Source organism: Pelodiscus sinensis, chromosome 1 (genome assembly GCF_049634645.1).
Source record: "Pelodiscus sinensis isolate JC-2024 chromosome 1, ASM4963464v1, whole genome shotgun sequence".
Lineage (NCBI taxonomy): Eukaryota > Metazoa > Chordata > Testudines > Trionychidae > Pelodiscus > Pelodiscus sinensis.
Genome location: NC_134711.1, coordinates 265,239,289 through 265,262,803, shown reverse-complemented (window position 1 = coordinate 265,262,803; position 23,515 = coordinate 265,239,289). Strand labels below are relative to the sequence as shown.

Sequence of the window (23,515 nt, the reverse complement as noted above, 5' to 3'; positions counted from 1 at the left end):
TAAAATGGCATTTGTGATTGCAAGAATTGCACATAATGTGTTTGCAGGATTTCTAGCTAGAGAATATTTTCATTTGCAAAGGTCCAGAAGAAACAGTGTTGTCCCCATGCACCCTCCCAGACTTGAAACCATCACCTACGCTCTGGGGAAGATCATGTATATGCCTTACCCAAATTTAACCTGCCTGTGATAGTTAAGCATGAGGGAATCTCCTGCTCCATACAAGATTTTCAATTTACAAAACAAAAACAAGTTAAAATCCTGATATTATGAGGAGAGAAAAACCTTCAACCACTTAAAAAAAAAATCACATTTATTTATATCAGGCTACTTGCTTTTCTCCCTATGTAAGAGGGAAAGTAAATCAGTGCTTGTGCAAACAGACAATTACAAGGCACAGAGACTCGCCATATAAGGTTCTCTTTGGCGCCACAAGGAACTTCTTTCCCATCTCCACAACTTTCATTTCCCAGCCCTACTCATCACAGCTCTCAAGCCCATGAGGTCTGAATACAGGTGCATATCTAGCCTGTGAATATCATCCCTGAAACTGCCAGCGGCATTGCTACAGAGGAACAAGTGTGTTGCCAGCAAAGGGCTGAGTCAGATTTTGATTTTTGAATTGTGATCCCTGAACAATAGCTGACTGATTTTCCAGAGGTGGAATACACTAACAATTACAATGGAAGCCAATGGAAGATCAGGGTGCCTAGACCCATGAAGAAGTTGGAGACAGCATTAACTTCAATGGTGCTATAAGAGGGAAGAAACAGTGGTTTTCCCACCCATGGCATTGGCTTACAAATCTCATCATTTACAGCTCAAAATGACAAAACCGTACAAGTCAAGATTCCATATTTAGGTATGCATTGCTTTGTAAATAAGGAATAATTTCAACCTAAAATAAACACAATATCTGATTTTTTTAAATTTTATCTGTAGTCACTTTCACCATTTTCCACAGTATAATTAGTCAGTTCCTCCCCAGGATGTGCGTTTTTCATATATAGCAGTATGGGAGGGAAAATGTTTTTTTAAAAGAAATAACACAGATTGTAAGTCTATTATGATAGCAAGGGACTCAGATAGGTGGAGTACTGCATGCCACTTTTCATTCACTTTTTAAACAGACTAGATTTAAAGTTCACTATGTTCCATTAAATACTTATGTTGACATTTGTAGGACAGATCTTGTTTTCTCCCTTAATTTTAAGCTCAACAGCAATAAATCAAATATGCTATTTAAAAGTAGCCATTCTTCTACAAAATAATTTCACTAATCAATTACTGAGTTATGCTGTGGAACTGGAATTCATCTACAGATTTGACACCATTACCCTGGGCTTGAACAAAGATATTAACTGGTTGGCAAATTACAAAGCCAATTTCTCTCACCATTAACATCTGCATTTCCACATCAAAAGCTATGTACGGGACACATCTAGCCCACTTAATTAGCCTAATTAACACGGATCTTATAATAGACAGTCTTACAAATCAGTTCAGCCATCAGATCCCTGAAAAATGGCAAAGCTCCAGAACCTGACAACCTGGATGCGGAGTTGTTTAAAGCAGACCCAGAACTTGCAGCCATCATTCTCCAACCACTGTTTGTAGCAATTTGGGAAGGACAACAGATACCCAAGGACTGGACCAAAGGAGTCATCATCAAGATTCCTAAGAAAGGAGCACTCAGCGACTGCAACAATTGGCGCGGGATCACCCTTCTCTTCATACCCAGCAAGATCCTAGCCAAGGTCATCATCCAGCGGATCTCAGATGCTGTCGATAAGTCTCTGAGGAAAGAACAAGCTGAATTTCACAAGGGAAGAGGATGTATAGACCAGATTTTCACCCTGAGAAACATCATAGAGCAGTGCACAGAGTGACAAAGACAGTTGTACATAAACTTTGTTGACTCTGAGAAGGTTTTTGACAGCATACACAGAGAAAGCCTTTGGCACATTCTGAGAGACTACAGAATCCCTCTACAAGTGGTCCAGCTCATTAAGAGTTTTTACACCAACTTCACAGGTAGAGTGGTATATTGCGATCTGTCTTTTGAAGTGAAGACTGGGGTCAGACAGGGATGTGTCATGTCTGCACTACTCTTCAATATGGTGATTGACTGGGTGATGCAGAGAACAGCAGCAGATGCATCAAGGGGTATCAGATGGACACCTTTTTTCCACATTGGAAGACCCTGACTTAGCGGACGACCTTGAGTTGCTTTCCCATACCCATCAACATATGCAGGAAAAGACAATGCCTATGCACGTTTGGATGCCAGGTGGGACTAAGAATTGGCTAGAAGAAAACAGAGATTATGATTCTCAAGATAGATGATGCAGACTTACCCAGCACAGACAGCTTAATGTACTTAGGCAGCATCATCCACCATAACGGAGGAACCAAGAATGACATCCAAAGCAGGCTAAGTAAGGCCAGAAATGTCCTCTGGGGTCTGAACAATGTATGGAGATCTACATAGTACAGTGTTCACTTCAAGCTTAAGCTGTACCAGAGCAGTGTCATATTAACACTACTATACGGCTCAGCGTGCTGGCGGATGACAGAGTGAGACCATGCCAAGCTCTCATCCTTTCACACAACCAGCCTTCATAAGATACTTCACATCTTTTGGCCGAAAACAATTTCCAACCACGACCTGCTCCTGGGATGCCACCAGGAGGACATGACCACTATCATTATGAGAAGACACTGGAGATGGATAGGGCACGTGATGAGAAGGGAGGCAGACGCCATTGTAAAGGTAGCACTTCACTGGACGCCCGAAGGACGATGAAAACGTGGGAGGCCCAAGACAACATAGCGGTGTACTGTTGAGGCAGATATGAAGAGAATGAACTACAACTGGGACACACTGGAGAAAATGGCCGAAGAAAACAAAAGTGGAGAACCTTCGTTGCTGCCCTACACACCAGCAGGCGTAATAGGCATTAACTTAACTTACAATAGATAGATACTTCTTCTGCTATATCTATATCCATATCTATCCTGGTTTTTGTTATTTCCACTTCAATTCAGCTGATGAAATGGGTTTTACCCACAAAAGCTCATGATTCTAAATATTTTAGTTAGTCTCTAAGGTGCCACAGGACTATTTGTTTCAAATATGCTATAGTAAGTTATCTGAACATTGTACAATCAACAAAGATTTTCTCCTGATTCCCAGGCCAGAGGCACTCTGCTGAATTTATTTTTACCTCCTCTGAAGACTTTGGTATAGGCCAGTGTATAAAGTAGAACAGTAGATGCAGTGTCTTATCGGATATGGCAAACACCACACACACACACACACACACACACACACACACACACAATCTGAAATCATGATTAGCTTAAAAGCTAAGTGTAATCACCAGAGAGAAATTAAAATGCTTATGCAGTGTAAGCAAAATTTTCCAGAGACTGTTGTAACAGACACTTTAACATAAAAATTAAGCATGTTTTATATGCATACCTGGCATTTTTTTAATGGAAGAACTATGTAATATGTTTATTTAATGTAAATAGCATTAGTGACAACTTCAGATTTGCTTAGCAAGAGGAAGCATTGTATTCTCAAGTGCAAGTTTTAGAACTGTCCTCAAGAAAAAAAAAAAAAAAAAAAAAAGAAGTGTGTCATTCAAAACTAAGCAGCATTGCCAATATGTTAATTGTTGCAGGGAGATGCATCTGGGAATTTGTGGTTTTAGAAAATGGAGCATCATACAGACTACTTCCAAATAGTTACATCTGCAATGAAGCAAAGTAGCAGAGCAATTTTCCATCCCTTCTTTGAGACTTAAGTTCAATTAAAATCCAAATTTTCAAGGCTTCCATACTATTTTATCTTCTCCAGCTAACCATAGGAGTTCAAATGTTTAAGTAAATTCCACCATGGATTCTATATGGTTCTAGTGACTGTCCACTCATTGGCCAATCTTAAGAAGGAAGCTATGATATGAAGATAAAAACAAAAACAGTCTGTTTGACATCCGAGTCAGCATGCCAAGTGTATAGATAGGACCAGTGCTTTTTTTGTGACAATGGTACACATACTGGTGTGTGGTCACCTTTTTTTTTTGGGAGCACTCGCCACTTTCCTCTGGCACAGCCCCCAGCCGGCTCTGGGAGCACTTGTGCCATGGCGGACGGAAGCCCGCTCAGGACACACAGCAATTAAAGGGGCCACGACACCATTTCAGCCCTGATTTTTTTTGCTCAACAAAACCATCTGGCAACTCTAGTACCAGATTTTTTTTGTAAAAGGCTGTATGTAGTTTATTCCTAAATCTCTTCCTTTAACCTCCAACAATCACAGAAGACTGACAGCCTAATGAGGCCCATGTGCATGGCCCCACATAACAGAAATACATAGTCACTCTGTCTCCCAAGTCCTCTCCTCAGTCACGTTTTATCCATAAAAACATTTCAAGTCAAAGCCAGCAATGAACATCCAGGTCCTCATCTACCTCTGCAAAAAAGTTATCAGCTATGAGTATTTCTGATGTGTAACAAGAACTGACATTTCTGTGTGGATATAACTGCAAGTTATGCTTCAATCCCCCCCTCAGATTAAAATTAAAAATCAGATTCAGCAGTGTGTTCCTACTCCGAAAAGTGACAAAGTAAAACTAAAGGCAGTTCAATCTCTCATTGTCTATCACGAACTACAGATCAAGTCTGTTCAGTTTCAAATCAATAAATGTGTTGTTTTCCAACTACCAGCTCAGCAAACTCAGCTTAGAGGCTTTCCTTCTCACATCACCATAAGTAATAATATTTCTTGAAGCTGAATTACACCCTCAGCTCCATGTGTGATGGCTTACACTTCTATAACAGCGTAGGTATAATAAACTACTAAACCAAACAAGCCTTTGCATTGATTTCCAAAGTGACAAGCCAGGAAATTTAACATCAAAATAGCAACTCATCCCAGCGCTATCTAGCATACACACATGTTAAAGACGGATCTCACACATCCTGTGGGGGTGAGGGAGGGGATGTGGTGCATATGGAACAAAACCCTGCAAAGCCCATGACAATAGACTTAAACCACACTGGAATTATTAATATCACAGCAGCTGTTCGGGGGCTAGCTATCAGGACCTCTGAAGCCTGTGGGCTCCTAGATTTTGCAGGGGTCGGTGGAAGGAATCATGGTTCAAGGGGGAGGGGAGGAGAAAAGGCTTAAATGGGCTGCTGTGAACTATCTGTGTGAAACAGCTTTTCTGCTAAAGTGCCCTCTTGCCATAGAGGGGCACGAGAAGGGCACGAGAGAGAGGAGAAGAGCTGCACTGTGGCAGGAAGCAGGTCTGGAGGCAGGGCACAAAGAGACGCAACATGATCCCCCTCATCTCAGAAGCAGCACCATCTCCCCAAAGATGGACGGCTACATCGCCATAGTGCTAGACAGCAGCAGTGCCTCTTCTGCCCCTGGGAGAGAGGAAGGGACAGAAAGGAGGGGGGAAGTATGCAGAGAGGCACTGGAATCCAGAGGGGAAAATACAGAATATGGGTGGCAGAAGGCGCTGAAGAACTCATGACCCACAGGGTGTATCAGGAAGTAAGCAAGGGGACTGCAATGGAAAGAAGAATGAACATGGAATATACAGAATGAGAGGAAAAGGGACACTGCTTTTGAAAGAATAGGACCTCCTTTGAGCCTCAGAGGACCAAATGGAATGGAGGCTACTTGAAAGCAAGGTTAGTGTACTGCATGGACCAGTCATTAATACCTGTGCAGTGACATTTCAATACAGGGGTGGGGAACCTAAGGCCTGGGAACTGGATGCGGGCCCGGCTTGCGTGGATCCAGTCCCTGAGGCTTGGGGCTTCTCCCAGCATTGCAGAGCCCGTGCTGGCACTCCAATCCTTCTGCAGTCCCCTCATCGGGCAGGACCACACAAAATCTATAGCCTGGGCTCTCCTAGGCTCTGGTGTAAGAGGGGAATGTGGGAAGTGTCTTTCTCCTTCTAAGTCGGGGGCCACATGAGTGAGGATTTTTTTCCCCCTTTTCATTTGTGTGCGGCCCCTGACTGATTTTTCTGTGGGTCAGCAGCCCCAACCCAAAAAAAGGTTCCCCACCCGTTTTAAAACATGAAGGTGAAAAATGGGACCAAAATATTGTTCAAGGGTAGTCTCCTTACTCACTCCTGAAACCCTTCTGGCTGGTTACAGAACACGTTTTGTTATTAATTAGATTAAGCTACGCCAGCTCTGGCTGAATGTTTTTGGGCAATGGAATGATTTGCTGTCAGAGGACTGGAGAACAGGGAAAAGGAATTTTGGTTTCCCAGAGGAATGTCCAAGGTTTGAAACTGAACAATAAGAATGTTCACTTTTTAGGGAGGATCTTCAATGCAGGGGCTGAGCATTTTAGGGATGTAAAATCCTGATTAATCCATCAACTGGTTAAATGTTAAATTAACCAGTTAAATGTTAGGTTAACTGACTAAGCAGGATCCCAAGTGGAGGATCGCTCCAGCCCAGCTGAAGCAGCTCCCAGCCTGTGGGATTCTTGCTCTCAAGTCCCACATGGGGCTGGCTGCCAGCTCCTGGCCCCAGCCATCTGGGGTTGGCCAAGTGGGGGCATGGAGCAACCCTCCTCTTGAGCCAGGCTGGGGGGAGGGAAGGGGCGGAGATGAGGGGTTGCTCCTGGGGAACCAGTTAGCCATTATACGGTAAACATCACCTGGTAAGGGTGAAGCTTACCTGGTAACTAGTTAGCTGTTCACATCCTGAGAGCATATTAGAAGTATATTGGCAAAAGGAGAGTTTGCAGTAGGAAACTTTCATGCATGGATATTCCATCAGCATAGATGACTACTGGGAATCCGTAAGCAGGAAGGAAAAAGAATTAGAACAGAGGAAAGATAATAGGCAACAGCAGCATATAGGCTCCAGTGACCAAAAGCAGCAATACATTATTATTGTCTGAAGCAAGGACCATACTTGGGAGTATCTCTCAGCCTACTGTTGATAGTATAAAAGTAATCCCTAATGATCATAGAATCATAGAACTGGAAGGGACCTCGAGAGGCCATCGAGTCTAGCCCCCCCACCCTCAAGGCAGGACCAAGCTCCGTCTAGACATCTGTCAGGGATGGTGTATCTAACCTGTTCTTAAATATCTCCAGAGAGGGAGATTCCACCACCTCCCTTGGCAATTTATTCCAATATTTGACCACCCTGACAGTTAGGAATTTTTTCCTAATGTCCAATCTAAACCTCCCTTGCTGCACTTCAAGCCCATTACTCCTTGTCCTGTCCTCAGAAACCAAGAGGAACAAATTTTCTCCTTCCTCCTTGTGACACCCTTTTAGATATTTGAAAACCGCTATCATGTTCCCCCTTAATCTTCTTTTTTCCAAACTAAACAAACCCAGTTCATGAAGCCTGGCTTCATAGGTCATGTTCTCTAAACCTTTAATCATTCTTGTCGCTCTTCTCTGTACCCTTTCCAATTTCTCCACATCTTTCTTGAAATGTGGCGCCCGGAACTGGACACACTACTCCAGCTGAGGCCTAACTAGTGCAGAGTAGAGCGGCAGAATGACTTCATGAGTTTTGCTTACAACACACCTGTTGATACAACCTAGAATCATATTTGCTTTTTTTGCAACAGCCTCACACTGTTGACTCATATTCAACTTGTGGTCCACTATGACCCCTAGATCCCTTTCCTCCATGCTCCTTCCTAGACAGTCGCTTCCCATCTTGTATGTATGGAACTGATTGTTCCTTCCTAAGTGGAGCACTTTGCATTTCTCTTTATTAAACTTCATCCTGTTTACCTCTGACCATTTCTCTAACTTGCTAAGGTCATTTTGAATTATGTCCCTATCCTCCAAAGAAGTTGCAACCCCACTCAGTTTGGTATCATCTGAAAACTTAATAAGCTTACTCTCTATCCTAATATATACATCATTGATGAAGATATTCAACAGTACAGGTCCCAAAACAGACCCTTGCGGAACTCCACTTGTTATCCCTTTCCAGCAGGATTTAGAACTGTTAACAACAACTCTCTGACTACGGTTATCCAGCCAATTATGCACCCACCTTATCGTGGCCCTATCTAAGTTATATTTGCCTAGTTTATCAATAAGAATATCATGCGAGACCGTATCAAATGCCTTACTAAAGTCTAGGTATATGACATCCACCGCTTCTCCCTTATCCACAAGGCTCGTTATCCTATCAAAGAAAGCTATCAGATTAGTTTGGCATGACTTGTTCTTCACAAACCCATGCTGGCTATTCCCTATCACTTTATTACCTTCCAAGTGTTTGCATATGATTTCCTTAATTACCTGCTCCATTATCTTCCCTGGGACAGACATTAAACTGACTGGTCTGTTGTTTCCTGGGTTGTTCTTATTCCCCTTTTTATAGATGGGCACAATATTTGCCCTTTTCCAGTCTTCTGGTATCTCCCCTGTCTGCCATGATTTTTCAAAGATCATAGCTAAAGGCTCAGATACCTCCTCTATCAACTCCTTGAGTATCCTGGGATGCATTTCATCAGGACCTAGTGACTTGCTGACATCTAACTTTCCTAAGTGATTTTTAACTTGTTCTTTGTGTATCCTATCTTCTAAACTTACCCTCTCTCTGCTTGTATTCACTACGTTAGGCACACCTCCAGACTTCTCGGTGAAGACCGAAACAAAAAAGTCATTGAGCATCTCCGCCATTTCCAAGTTTCCTGTTACTGCTTCTCCCTCCTCACTGAGCAGTGGGCCTACCCTGTCCTTGGTCTTCCTCTTGCTTCTAATGTATTTATAAAAGGTCTTCTTGTTTCCCTTTATGCCTGTAGCTAGTTTGATCTCATTTTGTGCCTTTGACTTTCTAATCTTGCCCCTGCATTCCCGTGTTGCTTGCCTATATTCATCCTTTGTTATTTGTCCTAGTTTCCATTTTTTATAGGACTCCTTTTTTATTTTGAGATCATGCAAGATCTCCTTGTTAAGCCAAGCTGGTCTTTTGCCATATTTTCTATCTTTCCTACACAGCGGAATTGTTTGTTTTTGGGCCCTTAACAACGTCCCTTTGAAATTCTTCCAACTCTCCTCAGTTGTTTTTCCCCTTCAGTCTTGCTTCCCATGGGACCTTACCTACAAGTTCTCTGAGCTTATCAAAATCTGCCTTCCTGAAATCCATTACCTCAATTGTGCTGGTCTCCCTTCTATCTTTCCTTAAGATCATGACCTCTATTATTTCATGATCGCTGTCCCCCATAATGTCTTCCACTTTCAAATTCTCAACTAGTTCCTCCCTATTTGTTAAAATCAAATCCAGAACAGCTTCTCTGGTAGCTTTTTCAACCTTCTGAAACAGAAAGTTGTCTTCAATGCAGTCCAGAAACTTATTGGATAGCCTGTGCCCCGCTGTGTTCGTTTCCCAACATATGTCTGGATAGTTCAAGTCCCCCATCACCACCAAATCTTGGGCTTTGGATAGTTTTGTTAATTGTTTAAAAAAGACCTCATCCACCTCTTCCACCTGGCTAGGTGGACTGTAGTAGACTCCTAGCATGACATCACCCTCATTTTTTACCCCTTTTAGCTTAACCCAGAGACTCTCGACACAGCTATCTCCTACGTTCATCTCCACTTCAGTCCAAGTGTGTACATTTTTAATATACAAGGCAACCCCTCCTCCCTTTTTTCCGTCTGTCCTTCCTGAGCAAGCCGTACCCTTCCATACCGACATTCCAAACGTGCGTCCCATCCCACCAGGTTTCTGTAATACCAATGATATCATAGTTGTATTTATTTGTTAGCAATTCCAGTTCTTCCTGCTTATTACCCATACTTCTCACATTTGTGTATAGGCATCTAAGATACTGATTTGATCTTGCCTCCCTGTTGTGCCCTGACCCTCCTTTCTCCTTGCCATTATAGGCCGTAGTCCCAGGATGCCCAGGAGGAATTGTATTACAACTTCTGAGAGTGCCATTCTGATCCTAGAGTGATATGAAATTTACAGGAGGTACCACATTGCAAGTAGCAGCACAACACCAGCTGTAAGAGAAATACTAAGAGACTAAATTTAAAAAAAACAGGCCGAAAACAGGGTTTTTTAAAAAAGATTCAGTTTGGGAGGGGGGGGGGGGAACCCAAAAAACTATTTTTAATAATAGTGGACAGCAAAATAAGAGGTGCACACAGTGCAATAAGGAAGTGAAAAAAGTCACTGCAAGACTGGGCTACATACAGAGGTAGCCCTCATCATGGAGCAGGGAGCTAATGGCTTCTACAGAATGGTGCAACCATTTTTGGAACACAGCAAGAGCTTAAGAAATTGGAGGGAGCTTTGGTAAGAGTGGCAACAAAATACTGAAGGCTCCATGAACTGATTTACCAGGAAATATTTTTAAAGAGTGATATATGTAGCTTGTGTATGAATGACTAAGTGAGGAGAAGGAAGCTAGTAACCGTCTATAAGGAATTTACATTTTTGCTACCTCACCACAGGGGGTTCTGAAAAGGTGATCACCATACAGGAGATCATCTTTCCAACAGCCATCACAATAAGGAATAGATGCAACTGCCAGATGTGTGAGAGGTGCCTGAATTCTTCTTAATAGTCTTCAAACATGGAGCAGCAGTTCTCCAGAGATTGTTTGATGTTTGGGCAAGCCCAAATGGTGTCTGAATAATTTAAAAAAACCCTGAGAGATGGAAACTGTTGGTCTGGAGATTAATGGGGAAAATTCAACCTGGTACCTCTCCCTCCAGCAGGTCTATGTTGGTGGATTAAGAAAACTACCCTGAAGTGAGGCAAATTTCATGTGGGAACTAGTGAAATCTTATCCAGCTTCAACAAGTAACTGTGAGGTTGAAACAGTTTCCTAGGACAGAGCCCTGGCGAGATCACCTAGGAAGTGATTCCCAAGTGGATCCCCTCCTCCTCTGGGCTGCTCAGCTGCAGAAGACCCTTAGAATCAAGGACGGGCCAAGATACAATAGCCATCAAGCTTGTGGCTTTTTGAAATCTGATGCAACAATAGTTGCATAGATGCTAGATTCTGGAATGCTGCCCCAGTGAGGAACATTTGGGGTAAAGCTTATTTTATTGTTCATTATTTTCCATTAACAGACACAAAGGATATGTCTACACTCGTGGCTTCTTGTGCGAGAAATATGCAAATGAGGCTAAGCATGGAATATCGCCAAGCCTCATTTGCATACCTAATGAGCCACTATTTTTGTAGAAGAGGCTCTTGCGCCAGAAGGAGCTGTCTACACTGCCCCTTCTTGCGCAAAAAAAACCCTCTTGTGCAATGCCATTATTCTGAAAATAATCAGCGTAGGCACAAGAGGGTTTTTCTTGTGCAAGAAGGGGCAGTGTAGACAGCTCCTTCTGGCGCAAGAGCCTCTTCTGCAAAAATAGCGGCTCATTAGGTATGGAAATGAGGCTCGGCGATATTCCACGCTTAGCCTCATTTGCAAACTGTAGTCCATCTAACCTGGAATAGAAATATGTACTGATAGATTTACACACTGAACTTGTGTGAAATTAAAAAAAAAAATCAATATATTGACAAAATATTGGAAAGTAGCTCCTTTCATCTATCGCAGTCCACCACATAATATTCACACACCCTTTCCCCACATGATCAGTCCCCAAAACAAGAGAAGTGTCCATATCCCTTAGGCCACAAAAGATGGCTCAGCCTTATCTGTTGCATAAAGTGGAGTAGTTTATTTCTGAGTTGTATAAGCAGGATTTGAAGAGAGTACAGAAAAAAAGCAAAAAAGGCTGCTTGCTGGATTCTAAGAACCATTTGCACTTCATTTGAGAATAACCTCCTTTCTGGCTTAAGAGGCTTGGAGAAGCCAAACAACTGTGACTAAAAATTAAGTGCTAATGACAAGTATGGAGAGTATCACAAGGTAAGGAAGATGCCCACTGAGATATCCACTGAACATGACCATAAGGTTTGAAGTCCTGACTCCACTGCTAGAGATTAAATCCTTTGCATTTAAGGCACTGAAGTTTTCCTCAGACCTTTGTTCCACAATACAGTAGCTCAGCAGATAATTATACTGGGCACACCTGCTCTCAAGTCTGTTGAGGAAGGGTATCTTTCCTGGAAATGGATAGCGGTTAGTCTCAGAGTACTCTTGCAGTAGAAGTCTGGGAGATAAGCGTCCAATCTTGAAACTATAGCAAGGACACGTGTTCTCTATTACACACTGTGCATACTCCAGCCTTGTCATGCTTCCTATTACTGGGGGTATTCCATTAGTTCTCAAGGTCATTTGGTTCTCCAGCAACTGAATTAGGAAAACAGTGTTTCCTTTTCCAACTTTATTTTGGGGAGGTGAGTGGGAGAGGAGATAGGATGCTACAGGGGCATCTATGGGGGAGAATTTACAAAAGTAAGGGTCACACTTGCTGTATCTGAAGACAAATTCCTACCACTGAAGGGAGGAAGAGTGGGGGAAGAGAGTCCACTGCGCACACACGTTTCCTTCTTTACCCAAGTAGCCAGAGCAAGGATCACTTTGAAGTTCCCCTGAAATTTGTTTAGAAAAGTTGGAATGTTAACTCAAATAACAATGAACTATTTTGAATTTTTCTACAGGACATATCAAGACCCTTGCTCCCACATTGCAGATGTAACTTCATAATGGTTCTGTGGGAATCCAACTCACCTTAAAAAAAACCCCAAAAAACCTCAAACGAGTTTTACTTGATTTATTATAAACAAAAGCATCTCCAGGTTTGGATTATACATATATTTAGGAAATAGTGAACAAAATTTGTTTTAGGGTTAAATAAAATAGTATTTAATACCCAGTTACAGCTCAGAGATTACAATGCCTGAAATTTTAAAAATATAATTAGGAAGATAAGAAACGTAAGATAAAAGTGGACAGAAAAAAAAAATCACTGTCTTCTGGATGCTATCAAGAGCTTCTCAGACTGAAATTTTAACTGGGAGGGAAAGTATTAAATATTCAGTATTTAGGATACAAAATAAGCTTATATACAGCTGTTTAAAACAAATCTGAATCTACTAGTCATAAAAATACACAATTCTCTGGGTACATAGGACAGCTCCATCTCTCACTTTGGGTGAAAAGTAAATACTGTCAAGATGAATTTTCTCCCAAGAATAACTTTTAGATCCTTGGGGCTTTACCAGTGAAGAAGGAAAACAACAATATCGGTACAAGAAATTATTTATATTAACCAACAAACAGGCAGATTGTGTTTCCTATAAAGTAATGCTGACTTTGTGCCTATAACAAATGGATCTTTCAAAAAAAGATCTTGTTTGCAGCTGCCATCAATGTTTCCTTTGCTGAAAAACTTAAGCCTGTTCAGATGATTTTGGTTGCAATATAAAGACAAACTCTCATTAGCAAGAGAGGCACAAGGTGACTTCTACTTTGGGGTAATGCAACTATGGAATACTGACTTTTTTTGTAAGCAAATTAACAACAAGAGTATTAACTGCATAAACATTTAAGTTTCATGCTTTGCTTCCATCAGCTCACTAGAAAGTGTGATTTAAAGAGAAATAACAGTAATAATGCTACATTAGGAATAGATTCAAGCAGACTATTAGTTTAGACTGGAATGAAACACCATAACAGACAATAGCTGGCTGATTTTGTACGCAAAAACTACGTACACACTGAAAGTAATCAGCCCAATGATTTTTCTGGGCAGACACAAAAAAACAAACAAAAAAACCCTTTCTGAAGTAGCATTGTGGGGTTCAGGTTTACAGTCTCGATTATTTCTCCAAGAGTTGCTCAGAAAACCGTATTTTTAATTGCAACTAACGTCTAGCCCTGCAAATTTATCTTGAGATGTTATTAAGCAGGGAGGAGAGTGGCAGATTTTAAAAGAGAAGACGTTTTGAAACAAAATAACCCCCCACCCACCGCACAAACTGTATGCTGTGCCCTGTACATTATCAGACTTTTGGCCAAAATTCACATTTGTGCATGCAGAATCTCCAGTCTCATCTTTAATGACCCACAGGTTTTGTGCTGGCTCTCCACCTAGAGGAGGATTTTATCTTGGTGAATAATTTAGTTGATATATGAGCCAGAATGGAATGCAGCTTACTCTCTTATAACACCACAAAGCCAGTAAAACAAACAAACAAAAAAGTTGTAAAAATGCCTCAGGCCTGATTCTTCTTAGTTACCCTGACCAAGAAATCAGGAATAGCTTCACTGCACTTAATGGAGTTAGACTGGTGTAAAATTTGTCTGAAACAGACTTAAAGAATAAAAAAAAAAAAAATCAGAACTGAAAGAAACACTTCCAGTACTGCCTCTGGAATGTGCACGAGACAGACACTTCAGTAGGGAAGCACAGTGAGCATGACAATCTCTGCCTTTTGATGTTATTGTCCTCAAAGTTCTTTTTTAAATGGTCAGTTCTGGTAGTGACAAGTTGGTACTTAAGAGGTCTAGTACGGTGCTATTTACTCACAGGGAGAGCCTTCATTGACTTGCAGAGTTTTTACTGAACAAAGAGCTCAGGCACATACTATAAAAAAGGAAAGAAACTATCTGTTGCTGCAGTTTGCCTGGCAATAATCCCATTTACTCTGCCAAACACAGTCTGATGCTAGGTTGAAAGAAATGAAATGCCTTGAAAACAAAAGCTTAAATTTAGTCCTTCTGTACTGCCCAGGTAATGCAACGACAATACTACAGAAATTGGACAATACATTCATTTGCTAAGATTACAGTAAACAGAGAGTTCTGCGGACAGGGAAACTCCTAATCCATATTCAAGCACTCAAACACTTCAGTGTAATTTTAAAATAAAGTTCTACAATAGGTAAACATGATCTCTGAATAAAATATTTTCACTTTTAAAATGTTTACCTACTTTTGCGGTGATCTACTATCAACTTCAGCTTTCAGTCGCAAATTCTCTCTCAAAAGGCCACCATTTTCCAGTCTGAGTTTCTTATTTGCCTAAGGAAAAAAAAAAGGTAAAAAATAATTAAGTATACAGTGAAACAGAACAGGCTTATAATATTTATAAGCCAAGCTGTTTGCGCTTTTTAAAGAGACAGCATTAGAAAACTGTAACTAGGAAACAACCCTCAGACAGGGACACCACTTAAAAATTACCCTGGGAAATGGCTTGCAAAACTGAATAGAGAACAGACATTTTTTATTTATATCCCCAAAATATACTGGAAGGCTCCTATCTAGGGAAATAAGCAGAGCTACGTTCGTTAGTAGAGAGAGTCATTAAGGGGATGTACTAATGGCAATTCCATGTTTTTTTTCACATGACTAAATACTTAAGTACATTAACATTACAATGTGCAGGTATCAGCAAAACTAATGTTGAACAGCTTTTCTCCCCTCCAAACTAGAGTAAGATTACTCTGGGTCTAAATAAAATAAAATAAAAAAAGCTTAGCTATCCTATGGATGTGAATCTTCTATGACAAACTATTTGCCATCTTCCTTCAGCATAGCTTCCATGATGTTAGGATTAAGACTCTTGATTTACTGCATCGCTCGCTCTTTGAATTGAGGTCAATTTCTCCTTCTCAGTTCAGTGGACAGTCTTGTTAACAAGATACTTCATGTCAAAAGAAGTTTTCCTGCTGCAATGTTTTTAGAGCAAGTACATTTTTTTCCAAGTCTCTTAACTAATACTAAGGCCTAAAAAGAGGGAGAAGAAACTCCTTGAAATCTGAAAAGTATGTTGATGATCCAGTAGACTTATGATTCATAATCTTAGAGGCATGAATGTTCACAGTTTAAATCCACAATTGTAGAATGATACAATTCCCCTCCCCCCCCCAAAAAAATCAGTAAGTTCAGTGATCAAAACCCTTCTGCCTCGAGTTATGCACCGGACTCTGAACAGTCTTCTACAGATTGGACACCTCTAGTCGGGCATCCTCAGGACCTGACTGGTGCTGAACTAGGGATTTTGCCGGACTGTCAGAGATCAGTATTGTCTTGCAGCATTACCAACACTTCTACAGCTTAATGGGCTCTTGTTTACCCCCTCAATATCTTCTAAGAGCTAAATAATATATAGCACAGAACACTAAAAGCCAGAACTTTATGGGACTGCGGGAAACGTGGTCACACCCATGGTAAGTGGACACTAGCTAACTAAAATCATGCTGAACTGTGGATTTTTGCTGGACCAGAGTAGGGATGTGAAAGGTTAACTGGTTAACCAGTAAGCATCAACCTTAATGGTGATGCTTACTGGTTCTGGATAACCAGCACAGATGGAGCAGCTCCCACTCACCGTGGGCAGGAGGCTGCTCTAGCTTCAAAGGCCCTACCACGGAAAGGTAGGGACATGCTCTGGATGTCCAGGGCAGACTCTGTCTGCGACAGGCTTGGGCATGTTGCAGCAGCCCCTGTCTGAACTGCTCCAGCCCGGCCACAACTGCATGTTTAACTGGTTAGTCAATTACATGGAATTTTACATCCCAAGACCAGAGAATGCCAGACTAGAGAGGTTCAACCTGTATTTCTTTTTCCTTCTTTATTTTCAGAGTGAATACTAAGCACTTATAACTTCTAAATACTGCAAAAATTCCAACACACCAAATCCTGCTGTTATACCAATTTGACTACAAGGCAGTTCCATTGTCATTAATGAAGTGGTTTTGGATTTCCATAAGCGTAACTGAATGCAGAATTTGGCTCTGATTAAATACGCTTTCAATTACACTGATCAAAACCAGAACAAACTCCATCAATGGCAATGGAACTGTCCTGGATTTATAAAGGTATATAGCAAAATTTGGCCCTGAGATTCTTCATAGCACTCAGAAGGTATAAATCCTTAGTATTAATTACACGCTAATATCCCTAGTTGTTAAATGATTAACAGACAGGATTAATGGATAAAACCAGGCTTATCAGTTACTCCTAATGACTACACCTCCCACCCCTTGATGCCTCTGTATTAGAGGCAGCAAGGGGGGGTGGGGAGGATGAGGTAGGAGCTGGGGAACTGGCTTTTAAGATGGCTCCCATGCCTTGCCCTGCTGTCTCCCACAAGGCAGCAGCATGGGGAGTGGGAGGGAGAAAAGCAGGCTGGAGCTGGTACATGAAGGGAATTAACTTTCAAGCCAGCTCTCTGCACGTGTTGGCTCCCATGGAGCAACCTTCCCCTGGGCTGCTACTTTTGATACAGAGGCAGTAGTGCAGGGCTGGGAGGCAGATGGCTCCTGGGGAGCCAGCTCCCTGTCAGCACCAGCTCTCTCCTGCCTTCCTCCACCCTGTGTAAAAGTGTAACCGCTAAAAATTCAAATGGTTACACATTTACTCAATAACACATTCGTTAACATCCTTAGTATTAATACTATAAAATGATAATGTGTATTAAATATGCTACAACTTCAGTTTCCAGGAGGCAATCCAAGATTAAAAAGTAACAAATGCAAATTATGTTTCCTTTGTCTCTCAAGTTCACTTTGAAATTTCATTCTTATTCAAACAGTTCTCCTTATCCTTAAATGTGTTTTACAAGATTTCAATATTCAAGCATGTTTTCACCTGGTTTTTGGTCTCTCTTCCCCTCTAAATCACGTTTTGTTTTATACTGTAGTGAATAAACCTAAAAAGCATCAACAAAGTAGGTCTCAGATGCTCCAGGAAGTGCAGAGTAAGTTTAAAATTTTCAACTAGAGGATCTTCTTCTCCTAAATGTGCTAAGGTTTTTCTATGTTAAGTCAAAGGCTCAGTGTGGGTGAAGCCATATCTTTTATTGAACCAACATCTGCTGGCGAAAGAGACAAACATTCCAGCTACACAGAGATCTTTTTCAGATCTTCACATAAAAGGGTCAAGTTACTCTGTTTCAGAGAAGTGAACCAAAAATATAAGCAACCAAGGAGGGCAATAGCGCAAAACCTGCTTAAAGCAACTGGGCTGCTCTGGGTAAAATAGACATATTCTATAGATTGCAGCAGGCCAAAAGACTCTGGTCTTCAATATAAAAAACAAGAGATAGTATGATCCAATAACTCAGCCATGGGATAACAGGCAAGTTGAAAGTCACATGCGAGACTGACTAGAACAATCACTAATATCAGGCACCCGCTATATAGAAACACTATGATCCAACAATAGTCACAGGAATTCAACTTTTCTTCCTTTTCCTTTTGGAGCTATGAATTACTCTAAAGATCATATTAACCCTCAGCCCCCTTCAATAACATGAAAAATGTCACTGTTATGCAATTAGAGAGGCAGGCATCTGTTACCTCCTTTAGCTTTTCCACATCATCTTTCACTTTCTCATACAGATCATTAGCAGCTTTAAGTTTCTTGGTCCATTCTTCCACTGTTTCTGGGCCAGCGTGGTGCTCCTCATCTGTAGGCTGATGACTTTCTTCATTGGTGCTACCAAGACGCAAGGCTCCAGGATCCAAAACTGTTTTTAGCTGTGCTTCCAAGCCAAGATTTTTACCTCTTAGCTCTTCCACTTCTTTCTGCAAGGATTCTATTTCATCCTGAAAGTGTTACAAACCCAGGAAGCACAGGTATGCAACAAACCAGAAAAAGATATAAAAATTAACTGCTATTACCTCTGAATTTAATTCTCTAATGCCATATCTACTCTAGGAAAGTAATTTCGAAATTACTAAATTTGATGAAATAACTCCCAATTTAACAAATTTGAAATAGCGTATCCACATTATTGGAAAGTCTCAAAATCTGTCCAAGGCAGGCTCCGTTAATGTAGACACGCTACCTTGGACTCTCGCTTATAAATTTGACCTTGGAGAGGGAGGCTAATTTCAAAATAAAGCACTAGTGTAGACCAGAGCCAAGTACGTTACATATAGTACTATTACCCAAGATCAGCCCCCTGTCCACGGTCCAACATATGCAGAGGGCTGCTCCAGCCCCATGGGGCTACTGGCTCCCAGCCCATGTGGGCTCAGAATCGGCAGTCTCATGCAGGGCCGGAAGCAGCAGCTAGGGAAATGGAACACAACTGTAGCCCACCCCTTTTTAAATCAGTTAAGCAGTTAAACTTTACAGTTAACTAATTAAAAGGGATTTTTCATCCCTATTTTGGAAGGCTGAATTCTGGATTGTAGTTGAGGGTTTCAGCTATGGTCAGAGGAATTCCCTCTGACTACATACGGCAAGTGCATAAGACTGTATGTGGACACAGTGAAGCATTATCAATTTTAGTGCACATCGTGGGAGGCCAATTTCTACATAGTATGCTCACATGGACTGTCTGCTGCCTCATTTGCTACTGTTAGAGAACGAGAAAAGGGGAAGAGATCCCACAAAAAGCCTGGGTCTAGAAAAAGGCCTTGAGCTGCACATTTGGAAACAACGTAGGGAAAAACCTGTAGACTTCTATAAAATGCCAAAAACTAATAGGGTTGTGGAAAGGAAAATGGTTATGGAAAAGCCTCAGACCTTGACAAAAACTGTTCAAGTGCTCTCTCTATGGCTGACTGCACACATGCTCACATGGCTTAACTGCTATCTAAGGTAAGACTTCAGGAAGACGCACACTTTCAAAAATCTAGGTCTTTCATTGCCTCATAATTGCAAAAAAACCTGCAACATAACCAGATCTTCTGCACTGGATCCACCATATTTTAGACAGAAAGTATTCATTCATTTTTAGAGATTTATCCCCTTCAGTTTTTAAGTGTAATCACATTTGAAGGTGATCCAACAGGCTTATTAGGGATCCCTCTGGCTAGAGATGTGCCAGGGCCCAATTTTTAGGCTTTACCCAGATCCAAGTCAACCTGATCCAAGGATATGATGTCACTTTTTGACCAAACCTGCCTCTGACCCTTTCCTCCAAACCTGAGTAGGTGCTGCCACTTCTTGCTTGGGGTCAGCACAGCAGCAGCTGTGTATCTGCTGGTGGCTGGCCCCTGTGCGCTGCAAAGTGAGACACCTTGCCACTCCACAACACTTGAAGACTGCCTCCAGGTAACAGCACCTGCACTGCAGAAAGATGGTGGTAGCTGGCAGGAGCAAGGGCATGCTGTTACTCCTGTGCTGACCCCAGGGGCAGCAGAAGGAGAAGTGACCTGACCTGAGAGGGCCCAGCTCTTTCTCTGCTGGTCTCAGACTCAACGCTTGTAGTCGAGTGTCATCACCTGCAGGGCTCCTCCACAGAGAGCCCTTGCACGGCTCTTCCAAAGACCTCAAGAGTAGATGAAGGAGACCTGCTTCCACCTCCTTTAACTTCTTCACTAGGACACCACCACAGGTATCAGGGAAGAGTTTAAAATATGGAACATTTCTCTCTATGCTGCTCCTATCAGGTTCACAAAATCTGAAGAGAAGGTTGTAGGCAAACATGTGAACAGTGGTGGGCAGAGAACGAGTAGGCCAGGCATACCTGGTGTTGCGCTCAGATCTGCTGATTCTCCCCCTGTTCACAGGAGGTCTTTCATGGCAGCAGGGGAGCAGAAAAAAAAACCTGTTGAGTATTTTGTCATTTTAGAAGAACCCTGGATATTTTTCAATAAACGTGGTCCATATGAAAATGCAAAGTCTAGATTGGGAGATGAATCCACACAAATTCAAATCCTGTCCTAATCTTAAATCTCCACTGAAACTCAAAATCAGATTAGGAGAGAAGTTTGAGTTTCAGTATGGATTCACAATGAAACTCTTCTTAAGAGGAAAGTGTAAAAATTACAACAAAAAGTCATATGTAACAAGTAAAAGTTGTTCATCTGGAAATTATCTTTGCTGTTACCTCATATTCTTTGTGGAGCAGTTCAAGTCTGGTTTTACGAAGATGTTTTCTTACTGTAGGACTAAATATGGGATCACTTTCACTTGTTCCTCCTACAGCAATGCAAGATAAACAGTATTATTACTGGGTTTGTTTTTCAATCCAAATTCAAAGTTAGTAAAATACACCATCTTCTCAATGTGACATTAGATTCTTTTTTTGATGATAAAGAAAACTGTACTGCTATAATCCACTGCAGAAGGGAAATCAATTCTACATTTATCTAGAAAGATGGCTCATTTTGAGAGGAAGTTAGTATTCAAGCCTACGTTTTTGTTGTTTTGTTAGTAATCAAGCCTACGTTTTTGTTGTTTTACAAATTTAAAACAACAACAAAAATGCATAGCTAGTTGTAATACTTATTATGAACTTACCCTAAAATGTTCCAATTAAGCCTCCATATCAGGGAAGTTCCTTTTTCCCCTGGGGTTTCTGGTTCATTCTCTTGAGAGTGACATACCAGCCACAAACCAAGAACTAAAAAACTCTGCATCTTAAATAGCCTCCCTTTCAGGAGAGAATTTTCTGTTTTACATTCTCCCCCTCCATGGAAAGTTACCTGGTCAGCCCCTACCAGTTAGGGAGGTCACATGACTTCCTAAACTCAACCACTGCTAAGCCTTAAAGGACAAAAGGGGCTGTTTACAGGCGATCACCCAGACATTGACGGAAACACCCCGATGACTTTCATTTGCACATTTAAAACTATAAACCATTCCATGCTCCATAGTCCTAGCTCTACATACTAGAATGATACACACACCAAAATAAGATATACAGATCCAACAGATTAAGACAATAAAACTGACAAGTTACATGAGGTATTTTGTCTAAAGCATCTTCTAGTTATGCGTATTGGTATTCGTAAGTCAATTACATAAAGCACAGGGTGGCAGTCAGTCACAGGCATGTTATTTTAGTGGCTAACTGGCCCTTACCTATAATCTCCTTGCAGGGATTGTCAGAGGTGATAGGGATCCTGCAAGCCGGACACTGGCTATTGTTCTTCAGCCACACATCAATACAAATGGAACAGAATACGTGGTTGTTGACACAGATGACCGGATGGCGGACCTTTTTCAAAAAAGAGATTGTCAAATATTTAAAAGCTAATTTAAGTTTGTGGTTTCAGTCTATTACTACTGTCATTCAGTAGGTATTTGGATTTAACGATAAAAATGGATCAAAGGGCATTTTTCATAGTACCTTTCATTCAAAGTGACTCCCAAAGAATTCATAAACTAATATACAGATAACTGTGTTAAAATGCACTCACATCTAGGCAAGGACCACCTTGAGACGGGAAGCAATTGATTCACACAAGGAAAGATCAGGAAAGGTTTTTAGCAGAAGTCCAATCTCTGTTCTTGCAAGAATTGTCACTGGAGTATCTAGGATTAAGGGCTCACCCCCAGTCAACAAACTGCCAGGAAACAGACTTCAAGGATAAGGAGCTGAATCTACCCAGCGGAGATTTAAAGTCATGGTTCCAGAGATCACTAATCCATTCCTCTTACTAAAGATGTGAAACCAGTGTGTAAGATACTGCAAAGTAGCTCAGGGTGACTAACTGAAAACCCATACACCATGAACATTTATGTACAAAATTTCACTTAAATTCTTGGATAGAGTTCAACAAGATGTTTATGTTTTCCCTTCCAAAGCAACAAAGTACCAGGTTTACTGAAATAAGTGTTTAGAAAATATTACTAAATGTTTTTCACGCTCTCTTTCTCTGTTCAATTAAGTTCTCTTTATTTCCCAACATGATCAGGATTCAAAACTAACCATACTAGAAAGATTCTGCACTTCATTATGATAATTTACTTGTTACTGAAACTTCTGTTTGGGCTATATTTCAAAAATTAATTCATGCTCTCAAAACTCTTAAACCCTAACCCTGATACCTAGGCTTCTGAGACTTTCAGCTCACATAACAGTAAACATGAATAAAATAAAATCAGCCTCTTTCTCCATCCAAAATATCTACATTGGAAATAGACAAATACCACAAGAGATTGCACGTTAGTACCTAAAGCACAGGTAGGAAATAATTAAAACCAAAGGTCAAACAAAACAAGTATTTAAGAATCCATGGCAGCTTTATAAAATAAATTGTTCATTTGCAAGATTTTTCTTTTGCCGTATTAAGAAGCAATTCATAAAGACAGAAATGAGAGGGCAGGAATGCAAAGAAAAAAGAATGACGAGGAGAGCAAGTAATTTATCTGAAAGCTACTCTAAATGTTTTGTAGGAATCATACTTACAAACTCAGTCCTGCACAAATGGAAAATAATGGGTGTTTCAAGAAGGAACACAGATGGAATAGAATCAAGACCCACTACAGTGAGCCCCATCCATCAATTTACCTCCCATGTCCCTACTGTATAGGAGGACAACATTGGCTTAAGAATTTCCAAAATGTCATTCCTGAAAACTCTGTCTATAAACAAAGTGGAATCCAAATATTTAAATCTATTTTAATTTACAACTTTAAAGATTACAAATTAATAGGATCCTTGGGCCATTTAACCTAACTTAACTGAATAATGAGTATAAGTTATTTCAAAATGAATTATTTGATTTGTGTGTCCATCCTCACTTGCACCAATATACCTAAGAAGTGATCAACTGATTTAATCCAATGTTTTCGGTGCTGTTGTAGTCATATTGGTCACAGGCTATTAGAGACACAAAATGGGTGAGGGATAAATATTTTTCCATTAGACCAATTTATTA

The 23,515-nt window shown here is 40.9% G+C and overlaps 1 protein-coding gene across 2 annotated transcripts in view; it reads right to left on the bottom strand.

Moving 5' to 3' along the window:
- The window catches only part of OBI1 (ORC ubiquitin ligase 1), a 40,274-nt gene that overhangs the window by 3,061 nt on the left and 13,698 nt on the right, over nt 1-23,515 (bottom strand). For both annotated transcript variants that reach the window (XM_075918838.1, XM_075918839.1), the window contains exons 2-5: nt 21,714-21,849; nt 20,737-20,828; nt 18,251-18,499; nt 14,881-14,969 (exon numbers count right to left, since the gene is read on the bottom strand). In XM_075918838.1, the coding sequence (XP_075774953.1) occupies nt 14,881-14,969; nt 18,251-18,499; nt 20,737-20,828; nt 21,714-21,849 (566 nt within the window). The remainder of the gene's footprint in view (nt 1-14,880; nt 14,970-18,250; nt 18,500-20,736; nt 20,829-21,713; nt 21,850-23,515) is intronic.